This window comes from Erpetoichthys calabaricus (assembly GCF_900747795.2).
Source record: "Erpetoichthys calabaricus chromosome 1 unlocalized genomic scaffold, fErpCal1.3 SUPER_1_unloc_25, whole genome shotgun sequence".
Classification (NCBI taxonomy): domain Eukaryota; kingdom Metazoa; phylum Chordata; class Cladistia; order Polypteriformes; family Polypteridae; genus Erpetoichthys; species Erpetoichthys calabaricus.
Window position 1 is genome coordinate 742,616 of NW_026261591.1, and position 26,121 is coordinate 768,736.

The following is a 26,121-nucleotide window of genomic DNA, read 5'->3' on the forward strand; positions in this document are numbered from 1 at the left end:
ATTTGAATCGATGTATTAAGATAAAAGTTGAACAAAGAATCTTGGGCTGAGGGCTTTTAACCTAGTCCAAGGGAGGGGAAGATGATTTTGGGAATACGCCTTAGTGCAATGAATATTTGTTTTTGGATAAACAAGTCTAAAACGCCTTGATGATTACTATCTGTGTGCATTTGAGTGGATAAAAAATATAAGAACATGTATATGTATTTGCAAGTATAAGAATTCCGTGTGTTAACCATATGAAATGCATTAAGATTGTGATGAAGGAAAGTTAAGGTTATTAAGCATTAGAGCCTAAATATATAAAGTAGCCACAAGGTGAATAAAAGAAATAAATAAAGGGTGGGTCAGCTTTTGGGGGACCGCACCCCTGTCCTAGTTTGTGAAAGGAGAAGTTACTCTGCCAGTAAGGAAGGACTGTTTGTGAAGCTGCAAGTATAAGATAAGCTTTGCGTACGTGATTGAGAAATTATAAAAGCCTGTTTTCAAAACCGAGCAGTGGGTGTGACGTGATACTGTCAGTGACTTGCTGGCATGCTCAAATTACAGACCTCTGCTTTCCAAGAAGAAAAAGAAATAAAAAGATTTCTGTTTGTTCAAATCGGTGTCTGCCTGCTGTTGTCTTGAACCTTCAACCACAGAACCAAACCATGTGAACTTAAGAAGTCAAAAAATAACTTTTTGGCCAAACGTGCAAAGGTGTGTTTGGAGGAAAAGGGCACAGAATTCCATGACAAGAAAACGTCTCCGACTGTTAAGGATGGGAGAAGATCAATCATGTCTCAGGCTTGTGTTGAAGCCAGGACCACCAGGAACTGTTCACTGGTAGAGGGAAGAATGGATTCAATTAAATATTAGAAAATTCTGAAGCAAACATCACACCATCTATAAAAGCTAAAAATGAAAAGAGTATGGCTTCTACAAAAGGATAATGATCAGAACTTCACCCCGGAATTCACAATGGACTCCTCAAGAGGCCCACGTTTAAAGTTTTGTCATGGCTCTCTGTTCCTTGATCTGAACATTAACGACAATGGGCTCATTCCCAGCAGGGATGCCTTCAGCACAGAAAGACAGAGAGAGAGAGAGAGAGAGCTTATTCTGGATAATGTCTCCCCCATACTGATAGAAGCAGCTCCCTTGGCTTGCAATGGGGCCACGGGTTTGGAGCATGGAAGCCTGGAGGTGCCTGGATGTTTACTGAGCCCTGTTTAGCAGCACTTCCGCCACACCAGGAGGTGCTGCAGGAAGAAGGATATTGGATTAACATCATTTAAATAATCTATATTGTTAATAATTTAATATGTGAGGACACGGTGTCGCAGCGCTAGTGATGTTCCTGCCTCGTGCTGTATTCTTGCTAGGATTGGCGTGACCCTAGATGGATAGAATAATTAAACATGTACTGTAAAGATATTTCAATGTTTCTTAAAAGTCTGAAGAATTGGCGTTCTAAGCTTACAGATGGCTTGACATCTATTACAGAGCTGATTGTGTGGTGATTGGTGACTTAGAGAAAGAAAAGGAAGAACAAGAATTGGAGGTTAGTACGTTCTAAAGAGACAATACTGCAATAAATTATTTCATTGAAGGTCGCGTACGGCACAGCAAGCATCTTGCAGGAGGCAGGAACAACCTTGTGCGCCACTGTGTTCCCATGTTTAATAAAGAGCTTTAATTCCTATCATCATGAAAATGATATCAAGTATACATCTCAGTATTTTAATTATTCAGAGAGCTGTAATATCATGAATGTAATGGATTCTGTGTCCTGCTGGAGGAAGAGAAAGCCCGTTTAAGAAGCACGTAGTGATTCACACACAGCGCGCGTAGAAGAACACATACAATACAAAGCATTTAACGTGCTACTTTAGTTACGGTGGGATTTGAGGAACAAGTAAATTAAATGATTTAAAGATGATGTTTATGATGTTCTACTTCAATGACAAAATAAACTATGTGATTAAAGTGGAAATTTCGAGATTAAAGTTGACATTTCAAGCTTTTTTTCTCATTGCGTCCCTATTTTTTTTTTCTTTCCTCTAATAAGCTTTTATATGACTCTCAGACGCTGGGCTACGTCTTGCCTTTTCACGGCAACTTTGATATCTGACAATTTCTTTTTTATTTTGGGCACTGTGTGACTTTGTGAACTTGAACTTTCGAGTCTCTCCGCCTCTCTATGTCACTCAATCAACTTCCTTTTGTTGTTTATATCACTGTTTAAACCAACAAATAGTAGGTTTTTCTTTTGCCTCCACTTGGTATTCACTAAAATTCATCTATTTTCCCCCGTGCTTTAGCCATCGTCTTTTCACAGAGTGGTGAGCTTAATGGCTATTGATATTGATTTGCATATTGAAAGAGGCGTAATTCTTTGAGGAGTTGGGGAGTGGTGGCATGCGTGTGCGTTACTTTTCACGCTGACCGCGATTTATGGAGCACAAGAACATGGAAGTTGGTGTGCGCACAGATTTATGCACCTGGATTTTTTTGTGCGTACGCACATTTCTGCTTTTGTCCGTATGGCATGTTTTAGTGTGAGTTCTACGCATGGCGTTATGCATGAGGCCACTGGAGTCAATCTGGGTGCCCTATAAAAGGGGTTAGTTACCACTACTCAATGGCCAGAGTAGGGAGGAAGAAGGAAAAAACCTATGAGGAGGAGTGGAGGTTAAAAGGACTGGAGGCAAGAAAGACTGTGCTTGGTGTTGTGGACATTGTACTCTTCTGAGGAGCGAAGAAAGCACTTTTCACCTGTAAATAAAGGTGTGTTGTGTGGAGAAACTTGCATCCTGCCTGTCTGTGTCGGGTGAGGGTGGCTTGTACACACCCTGGGCTTCACAGTGAATAGAACTAAAAAGAGCAATGCATGCAAGACGGCCAAAGAATCTCACAGAACTAGAAGCCTTTTGAAAATATAAGTGGGTGAAAATCCCCCAAATAAGAACTGAAAGACTCTTAGAGGGCCACAAAAATTGTTTACAGGCTGTGATTCGTGCCAAATGGGGTGTTACTAAGTAAGGACCATGTAGGTGCCCACACTTTTCCTTCATGCCCTTTTACCTTTTTCATTATTTTAAAAAGGTAAAAGATGGAAATAAAAATAATAATCTTGCTTAAAATATTAAAGAAATTTGTCATCTTTAACGTTATGCCTTTCGGAGATATGGTCATCTTTTACTTACTTAACTGTTCACAGTAACAGAAATTTTGCCCAAGGTGCCCAAACTTTTGTATACCACTGTAGATGCCTTTCTGAGAGGAAATTCAATCTCTACAAGTTGTGTGAATGGATCAAGATGAGCATGAGGGCCATTCATGGATTGTTCTTTGTCTGCCACCTCCTCTTAGACTCACCCAGTCATGAGCACAAATCTCCACACATCATCACTGGGAGGACCACTGAGGCAGACCAGTCATGCCAACCTGAGGAGTGGTAAAACTGCAAAGGCAACACAAAGTGCTTATCTCACTGCTACACTGCTTGTTAAGGAAATTAACAAAGGCAAAAGGATTAAATTAAAAGCAACTTCAGAAAGAAAAAAAAAGTCATATAGAACAAAATTCCTTTATTTTCTCATTCTTCAAAGAGAAACTAACAATTAGACAAACATTTCTAAATACATATACAGAATAACAATAAAATGTGTGGCACCCATGCCCGGGTGTAATTTCCAAAGTACAAAGGCAACAAGACACACAAAATAAGATGGATGTAAGGCCTAGCATATCTAGTGAACGGAGAGTCCAAAATACACGATGTGATCAAAACACAAGGACTTAACATTTCACCATGTGTACAATTTACTAAATTAACATTTCACCGTGATAGTATTTTACAACTAGCAAAATACCCGCACTTCGCAGTGGCAAAGTAGTGCTTTGAAATTTTTATTAAGAAGAAAAAAGTAAACCTTTTTAAACGGAGGGAAAATATACCAATAATTATTTGTTAAGGATCTCTTTGTATACCACATTGTCAGTTCGGCCCTCTGGTTGTAATATGACCAAGTTGTGCGCTGAGCTTACTCTTGAGCATGCAAGGTATAGTTGGCCATGTGAAAAGCAATCTTGCCTCAAATCAATGCCAACCTTTTGTAGGGTCTGTCCCTGAGACTTATTGTCATTGTGAAGCAGTGCCTTACTGGAAATTGGAGGCGTTTTAATTGAAATGGGAGATCAGAGGGTATAACGGGGATGCAAGGAATAAAAACTCTCTCCCCTGAGCCACCGCCAGTAAAAATAGAAGATGGGACCATAAGTAACAAAGACCATTGGAAAGTTCAATATGGCGGTTGACAGTGGCATCATACCACCGAAATAAGTACGTACATCGGTTTCAGTTAGCGCAGGGAAGCTGCCTACCAAATTTCGTGAAGATGGGGCCATAAATAAAGTTTAACATGGCAGACGTTGTCGACCGTTATGACCGTTACATGTAGAATTTTGAAATTAAACCTGCTTAACTTTTGTAAGTAAGCTGTAAGGAATGAGCCTGCCAAATTTCAGCCTTCTACGTACACGGGAAGTTGGAGAGTTAGTGATGAGTGAGTCAGTGAGGGCTTTGCCTTTTATTAGTATAGATGAGAAACTAGAAGTAGTTATAAGAGACAAACTAATTTATAGCATATTTTTTTTCTACAAAACTATGAAAAATGCTGTCTTGCTCATCATAAATAAGCACAATTTAAATAATCAAAATACCGGTCACCAATGTCACATTTACGCTTTATAGTTCCGGTCAGCAGCACAAATCTCCAGACATCACACAAGGGTCACTGAGGCACACAGACCACCTGCCACACCAGGCCTAGGAGGGGGAGCTGCACAGGCCGCACATCAAGTGTTTATGTCACAACACCAGATACTCCATGGCTGTGTAGGTCAAAGTGGGCATCGCCATTTTAATAGGATTTTTAGTGGCACTCAAGACCTGTTAAGACAGAAGATTTAATAAGGATGCAAAAAGTCAGCTGCACCTGTAATCCTGAATGAATGGCTGAACCGCAGCTCATACCAGTTATCAACTCAGTACTTCATCTAAACACAAAAGTGTAAATCAGAGCTGAGGCTGCTGCTTTTCAGAGTGTCCTTCAAACAAAAACACTCAAATTGACTTTCATCTTAGGCTTGTAACTGAGAACTGAACCTGCCTGTTTCTGATAGAAAAAAATAAGGAGCCTATAAGCAGTCCCTGGATCTGCAATTAGAAGGGGCTTTAATTTAATCACCAGGGGCTACACCCTCCTTTAAATGTAGCTGCATTCACCTCTTCTGTCTCTTTTGGTGGATGAAGACTGAGGATATGTTCTCTCTGGGAAGCCAAAAAGCAGACAATGCTTTCTCTTTGTGAGCTGAAAGCTGACAATTTGCTCCCTTTTAGTGTGAGAAGCCATCCACACTGTGCAGAACAAACAGTTCACAGATTTTCTTTGATCTGGAAGGTCCTCTCCATAGAGCCTTGGACATGGACGCCCAGAACTAACTAAGAGCCACTCTTCACAACCTCTGTTCTAGTCACTGAACAGTCTGGCAAGACTTAAAACAGGAGTTTCAGTACAAACCTTCTTGTGCCAGAGAGGTGCTGAGGTAATAGTAAAGTGCATAACAGTGAGTTGATTAAGACAGAATCCCGCGTGATTCGTGATGCGGACGGTCCTCACTTAAGTGCACAGGTGAGGAGTCGTTTGCATCTGTAATTGATGCTAGGAGCTGCCAATTGCCACATCTGATCCACGTCACCGTGATAAATAGAAGCGTGAGACAGCTAGAAAGGGAAGAAAAAAAAACCAGATGGAGGTTGAGAAGGAGAGAAGGCAGGAAGTAGGAGGAGAAAGCCGGTGCATGAACAAGTGAAGGTGTTCGGAGTAGAGAACAACCTGCAGCTGAGTAGTGGTCGCTCCCGCTGAGCATTATTGAGGAGCGGGAGTGACCAGAAGGAGGATGGCTCATCGCATAAGGCCGGGAAGGCAGTAGGAGTCGGGACTTGAGATGGGGTCGCTGGGGAGCCCAAGTCACGGTCAGGTGAAGCCCACCGGAGCCAGGGATCAGTGTGGCGAACAGACCAGCAGGAGAAAGCAGAAAGACGGTCAGCTGCAAGTAGGGTGCCTCCCCTGGTGCATAGCCTGGACGGGAGAAGCAGGGGAGTCACCACTACAAAGGCATTGTTTTAACCTCGTTTTTTAAGGATTTATTTATTGTTTTTAACCTCCACAATTCACAGCAATTATTGGATTACTTATTTGAAGATTTTTGAGAAATGCTGCACCTATTTATTCGAACACTGTTTTTTGATTGTTGTTTTAATAAAAGCACTTTGCACTTTTTGCACCATCCTCTTGCTACATTGTTGTGTCTCACTGTCCAGCTCATCGGTGGCATTACCGACGGTGTCGGGTTCAAGAGCTCCCAAAAGGCAGATGGGAGCATGGAGCAGAACCTGCATCGTCACAATAAGTCATACCTCGACATCCCTAGAATTAGCCTAGTCACTCTTCACTGGACTTGTCTACCTCTGCTAGGTCTGTTTAGTAGCCTGGAGTCTAAAACTACACACAGTACTCCAAATAAGCTCTGCGGTGTTTTATAAAGCCTCTGCATAACCTCCTGTGACTTGTACTCCACACGTCAGGGCACTAAATAACCTGACATTCTCTTAGCCTTCTTAATGACTTCTGAACACTCTCTAGTAGTCGGTGGTGATGACTTCACTACAACTCAGAAATCCTTATAATAAGACCTTCCATTCTGTTGACAAACCATACATTTTTACTTCCTACATGCAATACTTTGCATTTACGTAAATTAAATTTCATCTTCAACATATTTGCCCAAGCCTGTGTACTGTCCAAATCCCTCTATTGTGATGATTCAACAGATTCTCGATTATCTGCCAAATCCACCTACCTTGGCATCATCTGACAACTTAACCATCTTGTTATTTTTATTCCTATCCAAATCATTTATATCATTATGCTACTTGATATCCAGAGGCTGTTTCCTTGCGCTCAGCCACGTCTTAAGCTATCACACGAGAAATTGTAGGGGTCTTTGTGCGTGATGGCATCCCTAAAGAAGTCCTTGCAGACCAGGAGACGCCTTTCACGTCAGAAAACATTTAGGGAAATGGCCAAATTACTTAAAATAAAGCATTTAAAGTCTGCGGTGTATCATCCACAAACCGATGGTCTAGTAGAAAGATTTAATCAGACTCTCAAACAAATGCTCCGCAAGGTGGTCAGCTGGGACAGGGTTCTCTGCTTTTGAATTGTTAAAAGGACGACAACCTCAGGGAATATTGGATATTTTAAAAGAAGGATGGGAAGAAGAGGCTCTTCCCTCTACCGATATATTAGAATATATTGCGCAGTTATACGATAGATTTGGGAAAATTCGACCGATATTAAAAAGCCACTGTCACAAAGATGAGTCACAGACATCATAAACGTTTGGGACAGCCACCCATAATGTATATTGTTTCCCGTCTGCAAAATTGAAATAAACTGAAAAGAGATGTTCACAGGTTTGAGTCCAACATAGTTTGGATATTATGGAGGTAAGATGGCAGTTTTAAAGGCCGGTAAAAGAAATGACATCATCAGACCTGGAACCAAAAGTGACATTGTTTGGACCGGAAGTGACATCATTGGTGCCAGAACCCTGCAGGATTTTCCATGCAGAGAGATTGAGAGAGACAGTCAGCGCACCCTGCCACCCCCTGGTCTGGTGTGGTATTTCTATTATTTAGGCCATTCAGCTGTTTCCCAATCACACGTTTGTGACAATATATTTATATAGCAGTGGCCCTAACACTGGCCCTTGTAGGACACTACTCTTACAACCACCCAGTTTTGATAGGGTTCCTCGCACCATAACCCTCTGCTTCCTGTGTTTAGCCAATTCTGCACACCACACCCTGAACTTTCACTTTTTAGTTTTGGTGGCACCTTATCAAATACTTTCTGAAAGTCCAGATAAAATCATATGCTCCACTTTGATCATATCCTTTGGTTGGTTCCTCATAGATTTCCAGCATGTTAGTAAAACGCAACCTCCCTCATCTGAATCCATGCTGACTGTTAAGTAAAACTCCAGTTCTTGCCATGTGTCGCTCAATCTTTTCCTTAATAATTCCTTTCATTTATTTTCAATGTGATATTTAAATTTTCCGAATCACCCTTTCTATGTAATGGGATTACATTTTCCAGTTCATAAAAATTGTCCCAATGTGCAGTGACTACTAAAAAATATCCATCAAAGGATTATATATACAGTGGAACCTCGGTTCACGACCATAATTCATTCCAAAACTCTGGTCGTAAACTGAGTTGGTCGTGAACCGAAGCAATTTCTCCCATAGGATTGTATGTAAATACAATTAATCTGTTCCAGACCGTACAAACTGAATGTATATATTTTAGTTTTTAAGCACAAATATAGTTAAGTATACCATAGAATGCACAGCGTAATGGTAAACTAAATGTAAAAACATTGAATAACACTGAGAAAACCTTGAACAACAGAGAAAACTAACACTGCAATAGTTTGCGCTGTAGTGCTAGGAACCGCTTGCTAAAAACACTTTTTTTAACGAGTTTTAAGCACAGGGGAAAAAAATGAACATTTCAAAAATCCGTAATTTAATAAACCACCAAGAAAAGTAACATTGCAACAATGCAGGCTACGAACCGATCACTGTAAATAGAACTGAAAACAAAAACAAGCCTTCTCTACCTTATGCGTCCCTCGCTCGCTCTCTCTCGCGCCTTTGTGTGTGTGCGTGCGTCTCTCTTTTGCGAGCCTGGAGCGCCTGTGTGTGTGTCTCTCTAGCGCGCTCCTGTGTGTGTGCGCGCCTCTCTCTCCCGCGCCTGTGTGTGTGTGTGTGCGTGCGTCTCTCTTTTGCGAGCCTGGAGCGCCTGTGTGTGTGTCTCTCTAGAGCAGGGGTAGGCAACGTCGGTCCTGGAGTGCCACAGTATGTGCAGGTTTTTGTTCCAACCCAGTTCCTTAACGAGAACTCAATTATTGCTGATGAAGCACATATTGCTTAAGTGACATTTTAATGCTTCATTTTAGTGGTCTCGCTTGTTAAGGTTCTCCAACCTTAATTGCTTATTTCAATCTTAAACTGCTGCATTCAGTGTTTTAATTGCTCCTTATTAGCAATAAGATGTAAAACAGGGGTAGGCAATGTCGGTCCTGGTGAGCCGCAGTGGCTACAGGTTTTCATTCAACCCAATTGCTTAATTAGAAACCAATCATTGCCAATCTCAGACCTTATTTAATTTTATAGCTTGTTAGTCTGTGCAATGTAAGGCTTTTATATCGTAGATTTTTTTCCTTTCCAAGGATATCATCCAAATGATTTGAAGCCTAAAACAGATCATTTTCAGTCTGTCACATTTTTGTATTAAGTGTTTTATTAAATCAAAGCGTGCATGATGAACACACACAGATGTAATTGGAAAAAAGCTAGCTGGAGAACTGCTGGCTGCTTTGTCTTTTACATCTTATTGCTAATAAGGAGCAATTAAAACACTGAATGCAGCAGTTTAAGATTGAAATAAGCAATTAAGGTTGGAGAACCTTAACAAACGAGACCACTAAAATGAAGCATTAAAATGTCACTTAAGCAATAGGTGCTTCATCAGCAATAATTGAGTTCTCGTTAAGGAACTGGGTTGGAACAAAAACCTGCACATACTGTGGCACTCCAGGACCGACGTTGCCTACCCCTGCTCTAGAGCACTCCTGTGTCTGTGCGCGCCTCTCTCTGTCTCTTGCGCTGCCTCTGTGTGTGTGTATGTGTGTGTGTGTGTGTGTGTGTGTGTGTGTGTGTGTGCCGCGCTCTCTCGCTCTCTCTCTTGCTCGCTGCACAGGAAATGCACAGGGAGAGACTGAACATGTACAAACCGAAAGGGAACCTGGCTTGTTCGTATACCGAGTGTGTGGTCGTAAACCGAGGCAAAAGTTTGGCGAACTTTTTGGTCGTAAACCGAGTTGTACGTGTACCGAGACGTTCGTGAACCGAGGTTCCACTGTATATATATTCACTAAACTTCGTTAGCATTTGAGGATAAATAGCATCTGGTCTTGGAGATTTGTTTGATATCAACCAATTCAATCTAAGCAGCACGTCTCTCTCTCTACAATTTCCAAATCCCTCAGTACCTCCTTAGTAGTCCCTGTTACAACTCTCCATGTTCTTGTACACATAACAAAACAAACAGGCCAAACACAAGACTGTTAGCTAAAGATGCACAGAGATGGACACTCAGTTGGATTAAGCAGTGTGTTGCATAAAATCAATAAATCTGTAAAGCAATTTAAATTCTGAGAAAAAGTTTGTGCAACCTTTGAAATCTACTGAATTTTTGCCCGAAATCCTCCTGAGAATGCGGTCTGATCTTCAACTACACAACAACAACAGACAAACACGATCAACCTGAACTCATAACACACAAACAACTTGACTGTCAATGCTGAATTCGTCATTTAAACCTTTACAGTCCAGTCAAGTCAGGTATTTAACTAATGAGAGGAGACTGGAGGTGTGGCTTAGAGGCACTCAGACAAATAAAAGATCAGCCAATGAACATACAGAGCAAGAACATAAGAAATGTAACAGACAACAGGAGACCATTCATCAGTCCATCAAGTCTGTTGGTTTAGCTAACAGCTAAGCTGTCCCAACATCACATCAAGATAACTCTTAAAGATTGTCGAGAGGAGATAATAAAGCGAGAGGAGAATAAAGCTGGGAAATTATAACAAAGGGCAATAAAAATAAAGCTGGGAGAGCAAAAACAGGCATTTAAGAGAACATCTTAGCTTATTTAGTGCTTTCAATATTTTTCAACTTTATTACTTGCTTTTTCATTCTGATTATGTAATTTCAAGTTTTGTTTATATTGTTCCGTTTATTAATTACCGAAAAATCTTTGCATTTCTTTGGTGAGACCCTAAGAGGTGAGGTCAAACCAATGTCACTCCTCAAGGACCACCCGCAGCGTTTATATTTGATATCAGGGAGGTGGTCCTTCAGTTGCTTTATTATAACTATTTAAACAATACATTTTGGGCCTGTGCATGCTGACGTCTAATGTTGAGTTTGGAGTCAGGCTGCCTGGGTTGAGACCTATCTAAAGATAGGCTAGTGAAGGTCCTAAGGCCTCATTTATAAAGCTTGCATACACATAAAATTGGACACGAAACGTGTGTATGCAACCTCCCATACAAATGTCAAGATTTACAAAAGAAAGTTGACAGGGGAACAAACATATTTACAGTAACTCTGACCCATACATACACAGCATTTCAGAGAAACTGGGAAATGATGACACCCTTGATTAAAGAGGAAAATGCAGCCAAACCAGCTAGATGAAGACTCGCAAGAATAATTCAATTCACCAAGCCGTTATTATAATGTGCGTTGATGTGACAAACATGACATCTCAAAAATTAGATGTCTATATAAGAGACTATATTTTAGTTCCCTTTAAGAGGGCCAATGATAGGAATTTGCACTGAAGAAATTCTACTTTGTCATCACTTTATATCTGCTAGTTGATGTCACTTCTCAGGGAACTGGCTGACAGCTCAACAGTATCTCAGCCAAGCTTCACTCCATTATGCCTGCTGTGCTGGAAGCCATCAACTGACTGCTGATGCACTACATCTGCTTTTTGTATAGTGTGGGTGTACACACATAACACATGACATGTTTTTGCCAACACAAAAAGTCAATCTTCAGCTGTGTCCAGCTCTCCTAACACAACTGGAACACTTTACTGCACTCGTATTGCAAAAAGGGAACCTAGCAAGATTGAAGCTGCTTTTGTTAACCGTAAGCAGTTACATTCCATTAATACACAAGTCATCCAAGATGTGGCTGACAAATGTGACGTCTCCATGGCCTAAATCAAACCACGATTCATTAATTTATTTTGAGACAAAGTAGCTTTGACAGAAGTGATGTTGCTTTACATGGTGAAGTATGTGTTGGTGCAGTAACCTGCTGAACTCTCAGTGTTTCATATGACCTGACCTATTCATTATAACAGCAATCATGTCATTACATGCACCAGGTGACAGTGGCTTCCTGCACAGACAGTTTTTCCCTACACCTTTCCTGAATCCAAGAGCACAGAGGAGAGGCGCTGTATCTACATGTGTGACCTTTCACTCTCAGATGAAGAGCAAAGACAGATATTCTTGAGTGGAGGTGATGGGGTCTCAAGGTGTCAGGAGGAAGACGCTAATCTACCAGCCCATGAAGTTCTGCAGCATCATGATTGCATACAGATATGACAGATTAACAGACTCCATAGGTGAATGTTTTCAGGGTGGCAGTTAAAGGAATGTTCACATATACATATTTAAAAAGTGACTATGATTTACAAAAAGTAAATTTTGTAGTAATGTGCACACAGTACATCCGGTTCATAAATCTTATATTTTTTTTCTGGACGTACACATTTTCGTTTTTTTTTTTTTGGTGTGCGCATATATTCATGCTAAATTCCATGCAAAGTTTTATAAATGTCACCCTGGTCTGGTGTGTGAATGCCTGAATCCCCATGTCACCATGTGTGTGTCCCCATTTCACAGTGGTCTGAAGGTAAAAGATCACTGCACACCATTGCTATCACCTCATGGTAGAATCACAGTTTAGAGCTTTTTTTGCTTCTGCAGGACCAGGACAGGATGCCATCATCAATGTAGCACTGAATTAAAAATTGTTACAAAGAAATCTGATAGGAGATGTCATAATAGTGAAAGGTTGAGAGAAGTTAGGTAATGAAAAAGACAATCAGCTGCAAAAAAAGACGTCAACAAGAGAAAGGCTTAAACAGAAGAAAGCTGGTGTTCTGGATCGGCCAATCAGAAAAATGGGCTTAGGATTTATTGGCTTACCTGAAGTCACCTGATCATTGAAGGAATCCCTCAGACATCAATGAACTGAAAACTTTCGAAACAATGAATAGACAAGAAATTGAACCCTGAGTAGCAGCTGCAGAAAACGTTTGGTGGAAGTCATTGCAGCTAAAGGAGGATCAGAAAGATTCTAAAGACAGTGGGTCACAAACTGCACTTTTCCCATGTTTAAACAATGTATTCAGGAACGACAAGGATCTAATGGTTTGTTATTAGTTTAAGACGACTGTGCTCATCTGTTTTATGGACTTAATAGAAGATCAGACCACAGAATTACAGTGGTGTGAAAAACTATTTGCCCCCTTCCTGATTTCTTATTCTTTTGCATGTTTGTCACACAAAATGTTTCTGATCATCAAACACATTTAACCATTAGTCAAATATAACACAAGTAAACACAAAATGCAGTTTGTAAATGGTGGTTTTTATTATTTAGGGAGAAAAAAAAAATCCAAACCTACATGGCCCTGTGTGAAAAAGTAATTGCCCCCCTGAACCTAATAACTGGTTGGGCCACCCTTAGCAGCAATAACTGCAATCAAGCGTTTGCGATAACTTGCAATGAGTCTTTTACAGCGCTCTGGAGGAATTTTGGCCCTCTCATCTTTGCAAAATTGTTGTAATTCAGCTTTATTTGAGGGTTTTCTAGCATGAACCACCTTTTTAAGGTCATGCCATAGCATCTCAATTGGATTCAGGTCAGGACTTTGACTAGGCCACTCCAAAGTCTTCATTTTGTTTTTCTTCAGCCATTCAGAGGTGGATTTGCTGGTGTGTTTTGGGTCATTGTCCTGTTGCAGCACCCAAGATCGCTTCAGCTTGAGTTGACGAACAGATGGCCGGACATTCTCCTTCAGGATTTTTTGGTAGGCAGTAGAATTCATGGTTCCATCTATCACAGCAAGCCTTCCAGGTCCTGAAGCAGCAAAACAACCCCAGACCATCACACTACCACCACCATATTATACTGTTGGTATGATGTTCTTTTTCTGAAATGCTGTGTTCCTTTTATGCCAGATGTAATGGGACATTTGCCTTCCAAAAAGTTCAACTTTTGACTCATCAGTCCACAAGGTATTTTCCCAAAAGTCTTGGCAATCATTGAGATGTTTCTTAGCAAAATTGAGACAAGCCCTAATGTTCTTTTTGCTTAACAGTGGTTTGCGTCTTGGAAATCTGCCATGCAGGCCGTTTTTGCCCAGTCTCTTTCTTATGGTGGAGTCGTGAACACTGACCTTAATTGAGGCAAGTGAGGCCTGCAGTTCTTTAGACGTTGTCCTGGGGTCTTTTGTGATCTCTCGGATGAGTCGTCTCTGCGCTCTTGGGGTAATTTTGGTTGGCCGGCCACTCCTGGGAAGGTTCACCACTGTTCCATGTTTTTGCCATTTGTGGATAATGGCTCTCACTGTGGTTCGCTGGAGTCCCAAAGCTTTAGAAACGGCTTTATAACCTTTACCAGACTGATAGATCTCAATTACTTCTGTACTCATTTGTTCCTGATTTTCTTTGGATCTTGGCATGATGTCTAGCTTTTGAGGTGCTTTTGGTCTACTTCTCTGTGTCAGGCAGCTCCTATTTAAGTGATTTCTTGATTGAAACAGGTGTGGCAGTAATCAGGCCTGGGGGTGGCTACGGAAATTGAACTCAGGTGTGATACACCACAGTTAGGTTATTTTTTAACAAGGGGGCAATTACTTTTTCACACAGGGCCATGTAGGTTTGGATTTTTTTTCTCTCTAAATAATAAAAACCATCATTTAAAAACTGCATTTTGTGTTTACTTGTGTTATATTTGACTAATGGTTAAATGTGTTTGATGATCAGAAACATTTTGTGTGACAAACATGCAAAAGAATAAGAAATCAGGAAGGGGGCAAATAGTTTTTCACACCACTGTATGAGGAATTATTGCAGAAATAAAAGGAATTCCAAAGGGTTCACAAACTTTCTATACCAAAGACAGGCTTAGAGTGTTTGCATAATGTTACAAACAATAACGGAAGAAGTGCAGACTCCTAAACCCTGTAAAATGTAGTGAAATTGCTGTGTTTAATATAGTTTGAACCTTTGTCTAAGTTTCTTTTAAAAAAAGCACAAGACAGCACTTTCAGGCCCATATCCCTGACCCTAAAATGTACACCGATTGTTATTTTCACCTTACTTGTTTTAGATGACTTCTTAGGTGATGGCTGACCTTCCTCAGTTCTAGGAGATGAAATCTCTACAGTTGTCTTTCTGTCAGACTGTAATGATTCATATTTTACATTGATAGAAGACTCCGGAGATGAAGAGTGTCTGCTATGAGAAGAGACTAACCCGGTCACTGCTCCATCTTGATGTCCATAATGAAGGTCATCTTCCTCGACACTCTCCAAACTTCTATAGTTGTGTATCTCTGTGCTGACACACTTCTCTTCATCCTGCTCTTTAATTTTCACTGACCCCAGTTCACGGTCCTCTTCCTTAATGTCCAGACTCTCCTGTTTGGGGTGGACACTCTCCCACTCACAGTCCTCCTCCTTAACATTTATGATCCTTAATTTTATGATATTCAGGTCAGCCTCACACGTCTCCTCTTTCACATCCATTTAAACGTTACAATAAATGGCAGAGTTTTATCTCTCTGTGGAAAAAAACAGGAATCAATTCCATTAAAACTGCATCATTCAGATCTAAAGACATTTGATTTTTATAACATCCTGTTAGTTAAAGCTGACGTCAAGTCAGACAGTTCATAGCAATCAGACAGTAACTCGTCACTTTTCCTGTCACACTAGGTGTAAAATGAGTTTAGGAATGAAAGGAGGGTCCAACAGGCTAGAAGAAGAAGGAGGCCATCTTACACAGTTGTGTGTCAACAATATTCACTACTTTGATTGAACATTCAATACTGTTAGGGTCCCGGAATTTTGTTAATAGTTAATTTTAAGGAAGGTTTATACAAGTTAGGCCTCAGGATTATGTTATAAAACAGAGGCATATGAAGGAGGAACTTAAAATTGCTGATCAACTTCTCGAATGTGAAACTGTCCCAAGCTTACAAAATCCAAAACAATTTAACTCACAACCTTCATTGAAATAATTAGTAAGATGGAGGCAGTTGGCAGTGTGTCCCTGCAAAGATGGCTGCCTAATGTGAGACACCCAAAGTCTGACTTCAAGTAGCCTGCGACTTGCTAAGATAAATTGCAGTTAGGAGACCCAGGTTCACTTCCCAGGTCCTCCCTGCGTGGAGTTTGCATGTTCTCCCTGTGTCTGCGTGGGTTTCCTCCCACAGTCCAAAGACATGCAGGTTAGGTGGATTGGCGATTCTAAATTGGCCCTAGTGTGTGCTTGGTGTGTTTGTGTGTGTCCTGCGGTGGGTTGGCACCCTGCCCGGGATTGGTTCCTACCTTGTGCCCTGTGTTGGCTGGGGTTGGCTCTAGCAGACGCCCGTGACCCTGTGTTCAGATTCAGCGGGTTGGAAAATGGATGGATTGATGGATTTTGTTTTCAGTCTTAGGAGCAGACTGTGTGTGCAGGAGAGCAGACAACCAGTGAATGTTTCTCTGAAGTAGAAGGCATAGAGTTAAGTGAAGAGGAATAAGAAACTGCAGGATTTGAACCTAACAAAAATAAGAGATGCTCCTCTTTCTGGTTTGTGTTTCAGATAGCAAAACAAAAGGGGAAAAAATAAAAATAAAATAAAGGGTGAAGATTGCTGCTGAAGAGCTACAGCTGTTAACCCTTTGTACACTGCAGGCGTCATCAACAGCATGCTATTGGCTGTTAGAAACAGGGCTGAGCACAACTCTGCTGAATGGTCGACACACAATCGCTAAATGTGACAATTGTTTAAATTAATGTGGTCAGGTGATGAGATCAGCGACTGTGGTTGGCAAATCTGACATGCTCCAGTACAAAAACATTCTTCAAAACAAACTGTCATTTTCAACAACTTTGAAACAAGTTTCAAGTTTATCAGCTTCATCTTGTTTAAGTACACTCTGCACACATCACAAATATTTTAGTATTTTACACATTAATAAATTCCTATTAAACAGCAGCACCACCCAGTATTGTGAGATTGGCACTGTGGAGGCCTTGTGTGCCTCAGTCATTCTTAACGGTCCACCACGACGGACCAGTTTGTTATGGGTAACCCTAAAGGGGGTGGTCCAGAGTAAAAGCGGTTCAGTATTGGCCTTAATGAATATACTAATTAAATGAAAGTGGATCTTGGCCAGAAGAAGGATGCCAGTCCTGACAGTGGTGTTCACCTAAGACTGGCACATGCTGTCACCCACACAGCCTGGTTGGGTCTGTATGATAAAGTCACATGGACCTTAACTTCCACTTCACTACCGTGGTCCAGTGCAAAACAAACACAAACAGAAGTTATTGGAGTATAGGAAGAAAACCAGAGTACCTGTACAGGGCAGGAGCCAGCTATAGACCATCATAGGGTACACTCACATTCAAGTCCACAACCACACCAAGACAAGTTAGATTTGCCAGGCCACTAAACCTGAGCATCTTTAGAATAGTAATGAAATTTAGAATAAAAGAGCAGACATGGAAACTGCATAGAGACTTAAAAAACAGGCTGAGATTCAAATTCATTCTGACAGAACTGTAAGGCAGTAACACAAACCACAAATCTCTATTAACTTCTCTAATACTCACTAACAGACATTACTGGTTTGGCTTTAGCACTGAAACATGGGAGTTTGTCATATTTGACACAAGTTAAATGGGAAAAAAAAGACACACATTTAAGTGTCTATTAAAGCAATGCATGTAAATATCGGCAATGGGTCAAGCAGGTTTGAAGCCGTGTGTGTAAATACAGATACTGTTGTTCTCAGCTTGTATTCTCTAAGACTCTTCTCCACGGTCATGGACTCGAATTCGTTTTCACTTTTACTAATCTGACTCCTCACTATTCTTTTAATGGCCGGCAGCTCACCACCTCCGCGACTGTCTTTGAACTGGACACAACGGAGGGACAAAAGAGAAACAAAGGCAGAAATCAAAGCGCCGTACGTGTGGAATGGCCGTCTCCTCGATGTCTGCGATTCGAGAAGGAATCGACAAAAGGAACACATGTAAAGGAATGAATAGGCGCCAGCAGTGTGACTGGGTGCTACGATTTAAAATTTAGGAGTCAGCCACGTTACGTGAACCGCAGATACCAATGAACAGAAACAGCACGCGGGTGGCCACAGGAGGATTCAGTCAAGCGAAGTTCAGCGGGGAGCTAACGAACGCGCCGCGCGGCGATTCTCAAAATACAGAGTACTTACTGCCTGCCTGTTAGCGATGAGATTGTTTCTGAACTCGTTCACTCAGCAACAGTCTGGCGTCCGTAACGTTTCACAAAGCGAGATAGTGGCAGCGTGGCTACAGTAGCTGTCGCGTTGGATGACGTCATCCTGTGGCCGACACTAGATCACGTGACTGTTAAGCGAGCCTGTCGCTACCCGATCTGCGGTGCCTACCAGATTTGCGCGCGCATGCGCACGCATGCGCAGAGCTTAACTTTACGACCTTGCACGATCTGCGTTTTTTTTACTTTGCGACATGAGTCCCCATCCGATTTGTCTCGCACACGCGCTCTCTGCTTAATTAAAATTCATTTCACGACGCTGCCCAATTTGTTCTGCGCATGTCGAATGTTTTACGACACACGAGAAATAAGGTTACCACGGGATTTTAATTTCTCGGTCTGCATTAACAAATAGAACTTCCGCCATTCGAGTGAGAAGGACAAAGAAGAACGCTGTAAAGAATAGGAGCATATTGAATTTTTTTCCTGGCAGAAGAATATTTTTCACTTCTTGAAAAAATGAAGACTTTTCAATTTTACAACGACTTGAAAGAATATCTTTTACGGGAAGAATTTAGCAACAATTTAACGGTCAGAGAGCGAAGTGAAATACGACGTGTGTCCGTGAATTTTATGATTAAAGGTACTGTATGTAATGTTTATTGAATGCTTTTCAGTTTTTGAGAATACAGTATATACTGTAATATAATCTAGATATATTTAAGATTATCTGATGTTTTGTTTAATAATTGGAATATTGCAAAATTTACCATTTTAAACAGGCTGTTGATTTCAATGAACGCGCATGAATATTTTGAAATATGCAAAACTTTTAATAAATTGTGTTATTAAAAAAACTGCTCAGGTGGACTTTCCTGTTATTTACTGATTTATACTTGATTAATGGATTAGTAGGTTTTCTCTTTTTGGGAATATGAAAAACTGAACTGCCTAGATGTATCTCAGATCAGGTGTCTAAATTTTACAATTCTTTTAAAGAGAGAAGTAAATTGGTATCCACTAACGAATGTTAAAATGTGTTTTTTCTTATGCAACTCCCAACATTAGACCACAATATCTTAGTCTGTGTGTGAATCCTCGCAATCCCAGTAACTGTTGTGTTTTTCTCATTGTATGAGTTTCAATAGAAACAAAACCAGGCTGATTCATTTGCAAAATAAAGCACACATTCTTCGGGGTATTATGCTTTGTTACTGGGTAATTGGTGTGTGCCTTCACTTATAAGGTGATGTGGTCATATTTCAGTTACATGCAAGCAACTTTTGTATTCTGTTCTTTCTTAATTTTGGATAGTCCATCATCCATGCCCTGGCTGCTCAACAGGGTGTATCAGGACAGGAGGCAGAAGACTTATTTCTTGGTGGCCCAGAATACAGTATCAGGTAAAAGTCAAGTCTAGGAATGTTTGAAGTAAGCGTTTAAATATTTCTTGTTTATTATTTTTATATTTTACTTGCCTTAGTGAAATGGAAGAATTTAACTGAAAGATAGGGCAGCAATTAAAGAAGGAGGGAATGCTGTGATATCTGTTGGAATAGAAGATGATGCTACTGCCCAGTGCTTCCAGAATCCTTCATTTGAGTCGTGGGTCTGAATCTACTGCGTCACTGCCAAGTATTCTGGGGTAATGGATCTTGTTTTGTTTACATTTTGTTTTTCTCCATATTCCAAGCTCATTTACTTGATCTTAGCTTTAATAAACTGGATGGCTGTCTCCTTCATAATTGATTTTAAAGTACTATACTATTCATTTCATAAAAAGCTCTGAACAATTTAGTCCCTTCCTGTATTTGGTACTGTCTCTCCTTAGTGTAATCTTTAATCCACAACCACTAATTTGCTTATGAAAGAACTGGTGAAGCAGCTTGTACATGTATGCCAAAAATATAGAATGCCGGCTATAAATGAAAAACCTTTCAAAATACTTTTAAAACTCCATTTTTAAACTTCACCTCTGCTTAATTCCCACTTCTATCAGTTTACGATTTACTTCTGCTTTATGAATGGAACTGCATACACTTTGAAAGATTTACACCAGATAATAACCATTGTTTTTTTTTTGCCGTTTTCTTTTTTTTGTCCAGTGATGCCCTTTGCCGTGCACCCTGGTCAAGTCTTGTGCAACTGACTGTGGTGCTGAAGAGAGAAGATTTCTGAAGACCCTCTTGAAATGGAGCTGCAATTGGATTAACACCACAACAGTATGCTGGCTGAGAATGTCCAGAGGGGCCTGGGGGGGCTGTGACCTTGTGACCTGAGACGTTGTTTTGTCAATCATCCTGACCAACTGGACCTTTTTGTGTTCTTCAACAGGGCCATCTGACCAGCAGATATATTTAAGGAGTAGGACCTTTCAGTTTTTCTGTTGTGTACTTTTTAATTGTGTATATATATATTTTCGTTTTCACAAAGTTATATATATTTGTTAAGCAGTTTAGCAGTTTGGGCTTTATTAGTATTAAAATATGTTAGAGAAGTTATTTGTGGAATAATTTTAATGATCAAAATAGAAAAAAAATGTAACTTTAAAATTTCTGTGCTCTGGGTAAAATATGTTAAAGCTATGTGGTGATTTTTTACATTTTTTTTTTTTTTTGTACATTTGACAAATGTTTTTTTTAGGTGCATTGTTGTCACTTTGTTCACTTTTGTTGTTCTCATAACATTCAATAAAATTTGCATGAAAAGTGTATTTCCTTTTTCATTATTTAGTTATTAACTCACATTTAAGACACTATATGGGTGAATAAAAGCCATTTAAATTTGAGTACAAGACGAGCAATAGTATCACAGAAGATGGTGCTGGGGTTGTGCTTTATGTGGGTTAGACATGAAATGAAGATTTCTTTTTCTTGAAAAAGACTGTTTATGCAATCCACTAGTATCACCGTAACAAAGTTTTGTAAACCATGATGCCTTATGACATGTGTATTTCATTAATAATAATATGTAAAGTTATTTTTAAAGAGTTTTTCCAGGGATGAAAAGTGCATCAACAGTTCATTTTTACATATATGCACACTTATTTTGACTAACTGCATGAAAGCCTGGTACAACAGCTGCACCAAACCTGCCAAAAAAGCCCAGTAGTGGATCATAAAAACATCACAAGACGTTCAATGGAACTGAACTGCCATCACTTGATCATCGATACAAGATTCCCAGTGTAAGAAGAGCTGAACACATCATCAAGGAGAACACTCATCTTGGACAGAACTTGTCTGAGCTTCTCCAATCTGGCAGGCATTTCAGATATATAAATGCAAAGAATTATTATCAATCTGTATGCTACAAATAGACAAAAAAAAACTTTTTTCCAACTGCAATAAACTTATTGAACTCGTATATCTCCTCAATCTGAAATCGTTTTCATTGATCATGTACAATTAATGTAGGTAATGTGTAATCTGTACTGCTGTGCATTTATGCAATAATAAACCATCCTGGTTACTTTTAACATTTTATATGGCATCTTGCCAATATTTTGAACATATTTTGTATGATTACTCAGTTTTTAGTTCATACTTTATTTATTGCATTGTTATATATCTGAACTATTTCACATTGGAATTTAAATGCAACGTGAAGTTGACACGAGTAATTTCGTTGCGTTACTCAATGACAATAAAGTACTTGAATACATCTATTTTTAAAACTGTAATTTTTTATATGTAGACTATAATAACATATGCAATGGTTAAATACTTCTTTGTACAATGGGAACTGAAAAAAGAAATGCTATGTAAACTAAACGAAGCGATCTCAGTGATAAACAATTAACGTTTATAACGAGGAGTACGACACTCTTAATTCAGCCCTGAAAACAGAACGTACAATGAATATTTAATAATATTATCATTATGGTCAACTACTACGGCATTTAAACGAAAATACTGTACTGCCCGTTGTGTATCGACATGCGCAGTTCAGAGCGATCCGTGCCGTAAAGCTAAATGTTTAGTATATATTTTTTTTATTATTAAGCGCATGCGGAGTGTGTTATTGCATACGTATTGAACGAAAACGTCATCGCTCACTTTACGGTGCTGCCCAATCTGTTTAACGCATGCGTGAACACTTTACGGCATGCTAGGCTTTCAATACGCCTGCGCGCGCAAATCTGGTAGGCACGCAGATCGGGTAGCGACAGAGCCTGTCGCTACCCGATCTGCGTGCCTACCAGATTTGCGCGCGCAGGCGCATAGCTTAACTATTACGACCCTGCACGATCTGCGTTTCTTTTACTTTGCGACAGGAGTCCCCATCCGATTTGTCTCGCGCACGCGCTCTCTGCTTAATTAAAATTCATTTCACGACGCTGCCCGATTTGTTCTGCGCATGTCCAATGTTTTACGACACACGAGAAAAAAAGTTACCACGGGATTTTAATTTCTCGGTCTGCATTAACAAATAGAACTTTCGCCATTCGAAAGAGAAGGAGAAAGAAGAACGCTGTAGAGAATAGGAGCATATTGAATTTTTCTCCTGGCAGAAGAATAATTTTCACTTCTTGAAAAAATGGAGACTTTTCAATTTTACAACGACTTGAAAGAACATCTTTTACGGGAAGAATTTAGCAACAATTTAACGGTCAGAGAGCGAAGTGAAATACGACGTGTGTCCGTGAATTTTATGATTAAAGGTACTGTATGTAATGTTTATTGAATGCTTTTCAATTTTTGAGAATACAGTATATACTGTAATATAATCTAGATATATTTAGGATTATCTGACGTTTTGTTTAATAATTGGAATATTACAAAATTTACCGTTTTAAATAGGCTGGTGATTTCAATGAACGCGCATGAATGTTTTGAAATATGCAAAACTTTTAATAAATTGTGTTATTAAAAAAACTGCTCAGGTGGACTTTCCTGTTTACTGATTTTTACTTGATTAATGGATTAGTTGGTTTTCTCTTTTTGGGAATATGAAAATCTGACCTGCCTAGATGTATCTCAGATCAGGTGTCTAAATTTTACAATTCTTTTAAAGAGAGAAGTAAATTGGTATCCACTAACGAATGTTAAAATGTGTTTTTTCTTATGCAACTCCCCAACATTAGAGCACAATATCTTAGTCTGTGTGTGAATCCTCGCAATCCCAGTAACTGTTGTGTTTTTCTCGTTGTATGAGTTTCAATAGAAACAAAACCAGGCTGTTTCATTTGCAAAGTAAAGCACACATTCTTAGGGGTATTATGCTTTGTTACTGGGTAATTGGTGTATGCCTTCACTTATAATGTGTTGTGTTTATATTTCAGTTACATGCCAGCAACTTTTGTATTCTGTTCTTTCTTAATTTTGGATAGTCCATCATCTGTGCCCTGGCTGCTCTACAGGGTGTATCAGGACAGGAGGCAGAAGACTTATTTCTTGGTGGCCCAGAATACAGTATCAGGTAAAAGTCAAGTCTAGGAATGTTTGAAGTAAGTGTTTAAATATTTCTTGTTTATTATTTTTATATGTTACTTGCCTTAGTGAAGTGGAAGAATTTAACTGAAAGATAGGGCAGCAATTAAAGAAGGAGAGAATGCTGTGATATCTGTTGGAATAGAAGATAATGCTACTGCCCAGTGCTTCCAGAATCCTTCATTTGAGTCGTGGGTCTGAATCTACTGCGTCATTGCCAAGTATTCTGGGGTAATGGATCTTGTTTTGTTTACATTTTGTTTTTCTCCATATTCCAAACTCATTTACTTGACCTTAGCTTTAATAAACTGGATGGCTGTCTCCTTCACAATTGATTTTAAAGTACTATACTATTCATTACATAAAAAGCTCTGAACAGTTTAGTCCCTTCCTGTATTTGGTACTGTCTCTCCCCCAACACTCCTCAGTGTAATCTTTAATCCACAACCACTAATTTGCTTATCAAAGAACTGGTGAAGCAGCTTGTACATGTACTGTACACCAAAAATATAGAATGCCGGCTATAAATGAAAAACCTTTCAAAATACTTTTAAAACTCCATTTTTAAACTTCACCTCTGCTTAATTCCCACTTCTATCAGTTTACGATTTACTTCTGCTTTATGAATGGAACTGCATACACTTTGAAAGATTTACACCAGATAATAACCATTGTTTTTTTTTGCCGTTTTCTTTTTTTTGTCCAGTGATGCCCTTTGCCGTGCACCCTGGTCAAGTCTTGTGCAGCTGACTGTGGTGCTGAAGAGAGAAGATTTCTGAAGACCCTCTTGAAATGGAGCTGCAATTGGACTAATACCACAACAGTGTGCTTGGTGAGAATGTCCACAGGGGCCTGGGGGGGCTGTGACCTTGTGACCCTGAGACGTTGTTTTGTCAATCATCCTGACCAACTGGACCTTTTTGTGTTCTTCAACAGGGCCATCTGACCAGCAGATATAGTTAAGGAGAAGGACCTTTCAATTTTCCTCTTGTGTACTTTTTAATTGAATATATATTTTTTCGTTTTGATAAAGTTATATATATTTGTTAAGCAGTTTAGCAGTTTGGGCTTTATTAGTATTAAAATATGTTAGAAGTTATCTGTGGAATAATTTTAATAATCAAAATAGCAAAACAATGTAACTTTAAATTTTCTGTGCTCTGGGTAAAATATGTTAAAGCTATGTGGTGAATTTTTTTACTACTTTGGGTTTTTTTTGTACATTTGACAAATGTTTTTTTTAGGTGCATTGTTTTTCACATTGTTCACTTTTGTTGTTCTTATAACATTTATTCAATAAAATTTGCATGAAAAGTGTTTCCTTTTTCATTATTCAGTTATTAACTCACATTTAAGACACTATATGGGTGAATAAAAGCCATTTAAATTTGAGTACAAGACGAGCAATAGTATCACAGAAGATGGTGCTGGGGTTGTGCTTTATGTGGGTTAGACATGAAATGAAGATTTCTTTTTCTTTAAAAAGACTGTTTATGCAATCCACTAGTATCACCGCAACAAAATTTTGTAAACCATGATGCCCTATGACATGTGTATTTCATTAATAATAATATGTAAAGTTATTTTTAAAGAGTTTTTCCAGGGATGAAAAGTGCATCAACAGTTCATTTTTACATATATACACACTTGTTTTGACTAACTGCATGAAAGCCTGGTACAACAGCTGCACCAAACCTGCCAAAAAAGCCCTGTAGTGGATCATAAAAACATCACAAGACGTTCAATGGAACTGAACTGCCATCACTTGATCATCGATACAAGATTCCCTGTGTAAGAAGGGCTAAAAACATCAAGGAGAACACTCATCTTGGACAGAACTTGTTTTAGCTTCTGCCATCTGGCAGGCATTTCAGATATATAAATGCAAAGAATTATTATTATTATCAATCTGTATGCTACAAATGGACAAAAAAAAAAACTTTTTTCCAGCTGCAATAAACTTATTGAACTCGTATATATCTCCTCAATCTGAAATCGTTTTCATTGATCATGTACAATTAATGTAGGTAATGTGTAATCTATACTGCTGTGCATTTATGCAATAATAATCCATCCTGGTTGCTTTAACATATATGGCATCTTGCCAATATTTTGAACATATTTTGTATGATTACTCAGTTTTTAGTTCATTATTTATTTATTGTATTATTATATATCGTAACTATTTGAGAGTGGAATTTAAATGCAACGTGAAGTTGACACGAGTAATTTCGTTGCGTTACTCAATGTCAATAAAGTACTTGAATACATCTATTTTTAAAACTGTCATTTATTTTTTATATGTAGACTATAATAACATACAATGGTTAAATACTTTGTACAATGGGAACTGAAAAAAGAAGTGCTATGTAAACTAAACGAAGCGATCTCAGTGATAAACAACGTGTATAACGAGGAGTATGACAAGCTTAATTCAGCCGTGAA

General features: G+C 39.3%; 1 protein-coding gene and 1 long non-coding RNA gene across 2 annotated transcripts in view; one reads left to right on the forward strand and one right to left on the reverse strand.

Annotated features, from left to right (window-relative positions):
• LOC127526403 (gastrula zinc finger protein XlCGF57.1-like) overlaps positions 1-15,553 on the reverse strand; it is a 42,733-nt gene extending 27,180 nt beyond the window's left edge. Inside the window, exon 1 of the mRNA XM_051921825.1 lies at positions 15,098-15,553. Coding sequence (XP_051777785.1) covers positions 15,098-15,524 — 427 coding nt within the window. The 5' untranslated portion in view covers positions 15,525-15,553. The remainder of the gene's footprint in view (positions 1-15,097) is intronic.
• Positions 15,554-18,643: 3,090 nt separating this feature from the next.
• On the forward strand, positions 18,644-24,173 carry LOC127526397 (uncharacterized). Its single transcript, XR_007933969.1, has 3 exons — positions 18,644-18,887; positions 19,559-19,647; positions 23,746-24,173. It is a non-coding gene; the product is annotated as an uncharacterized LOC127526397 (long non-coding RNA).
• The last annotated feature ends 1,948 nt before the right edge of the window (positions 24,174-26,121 follow it).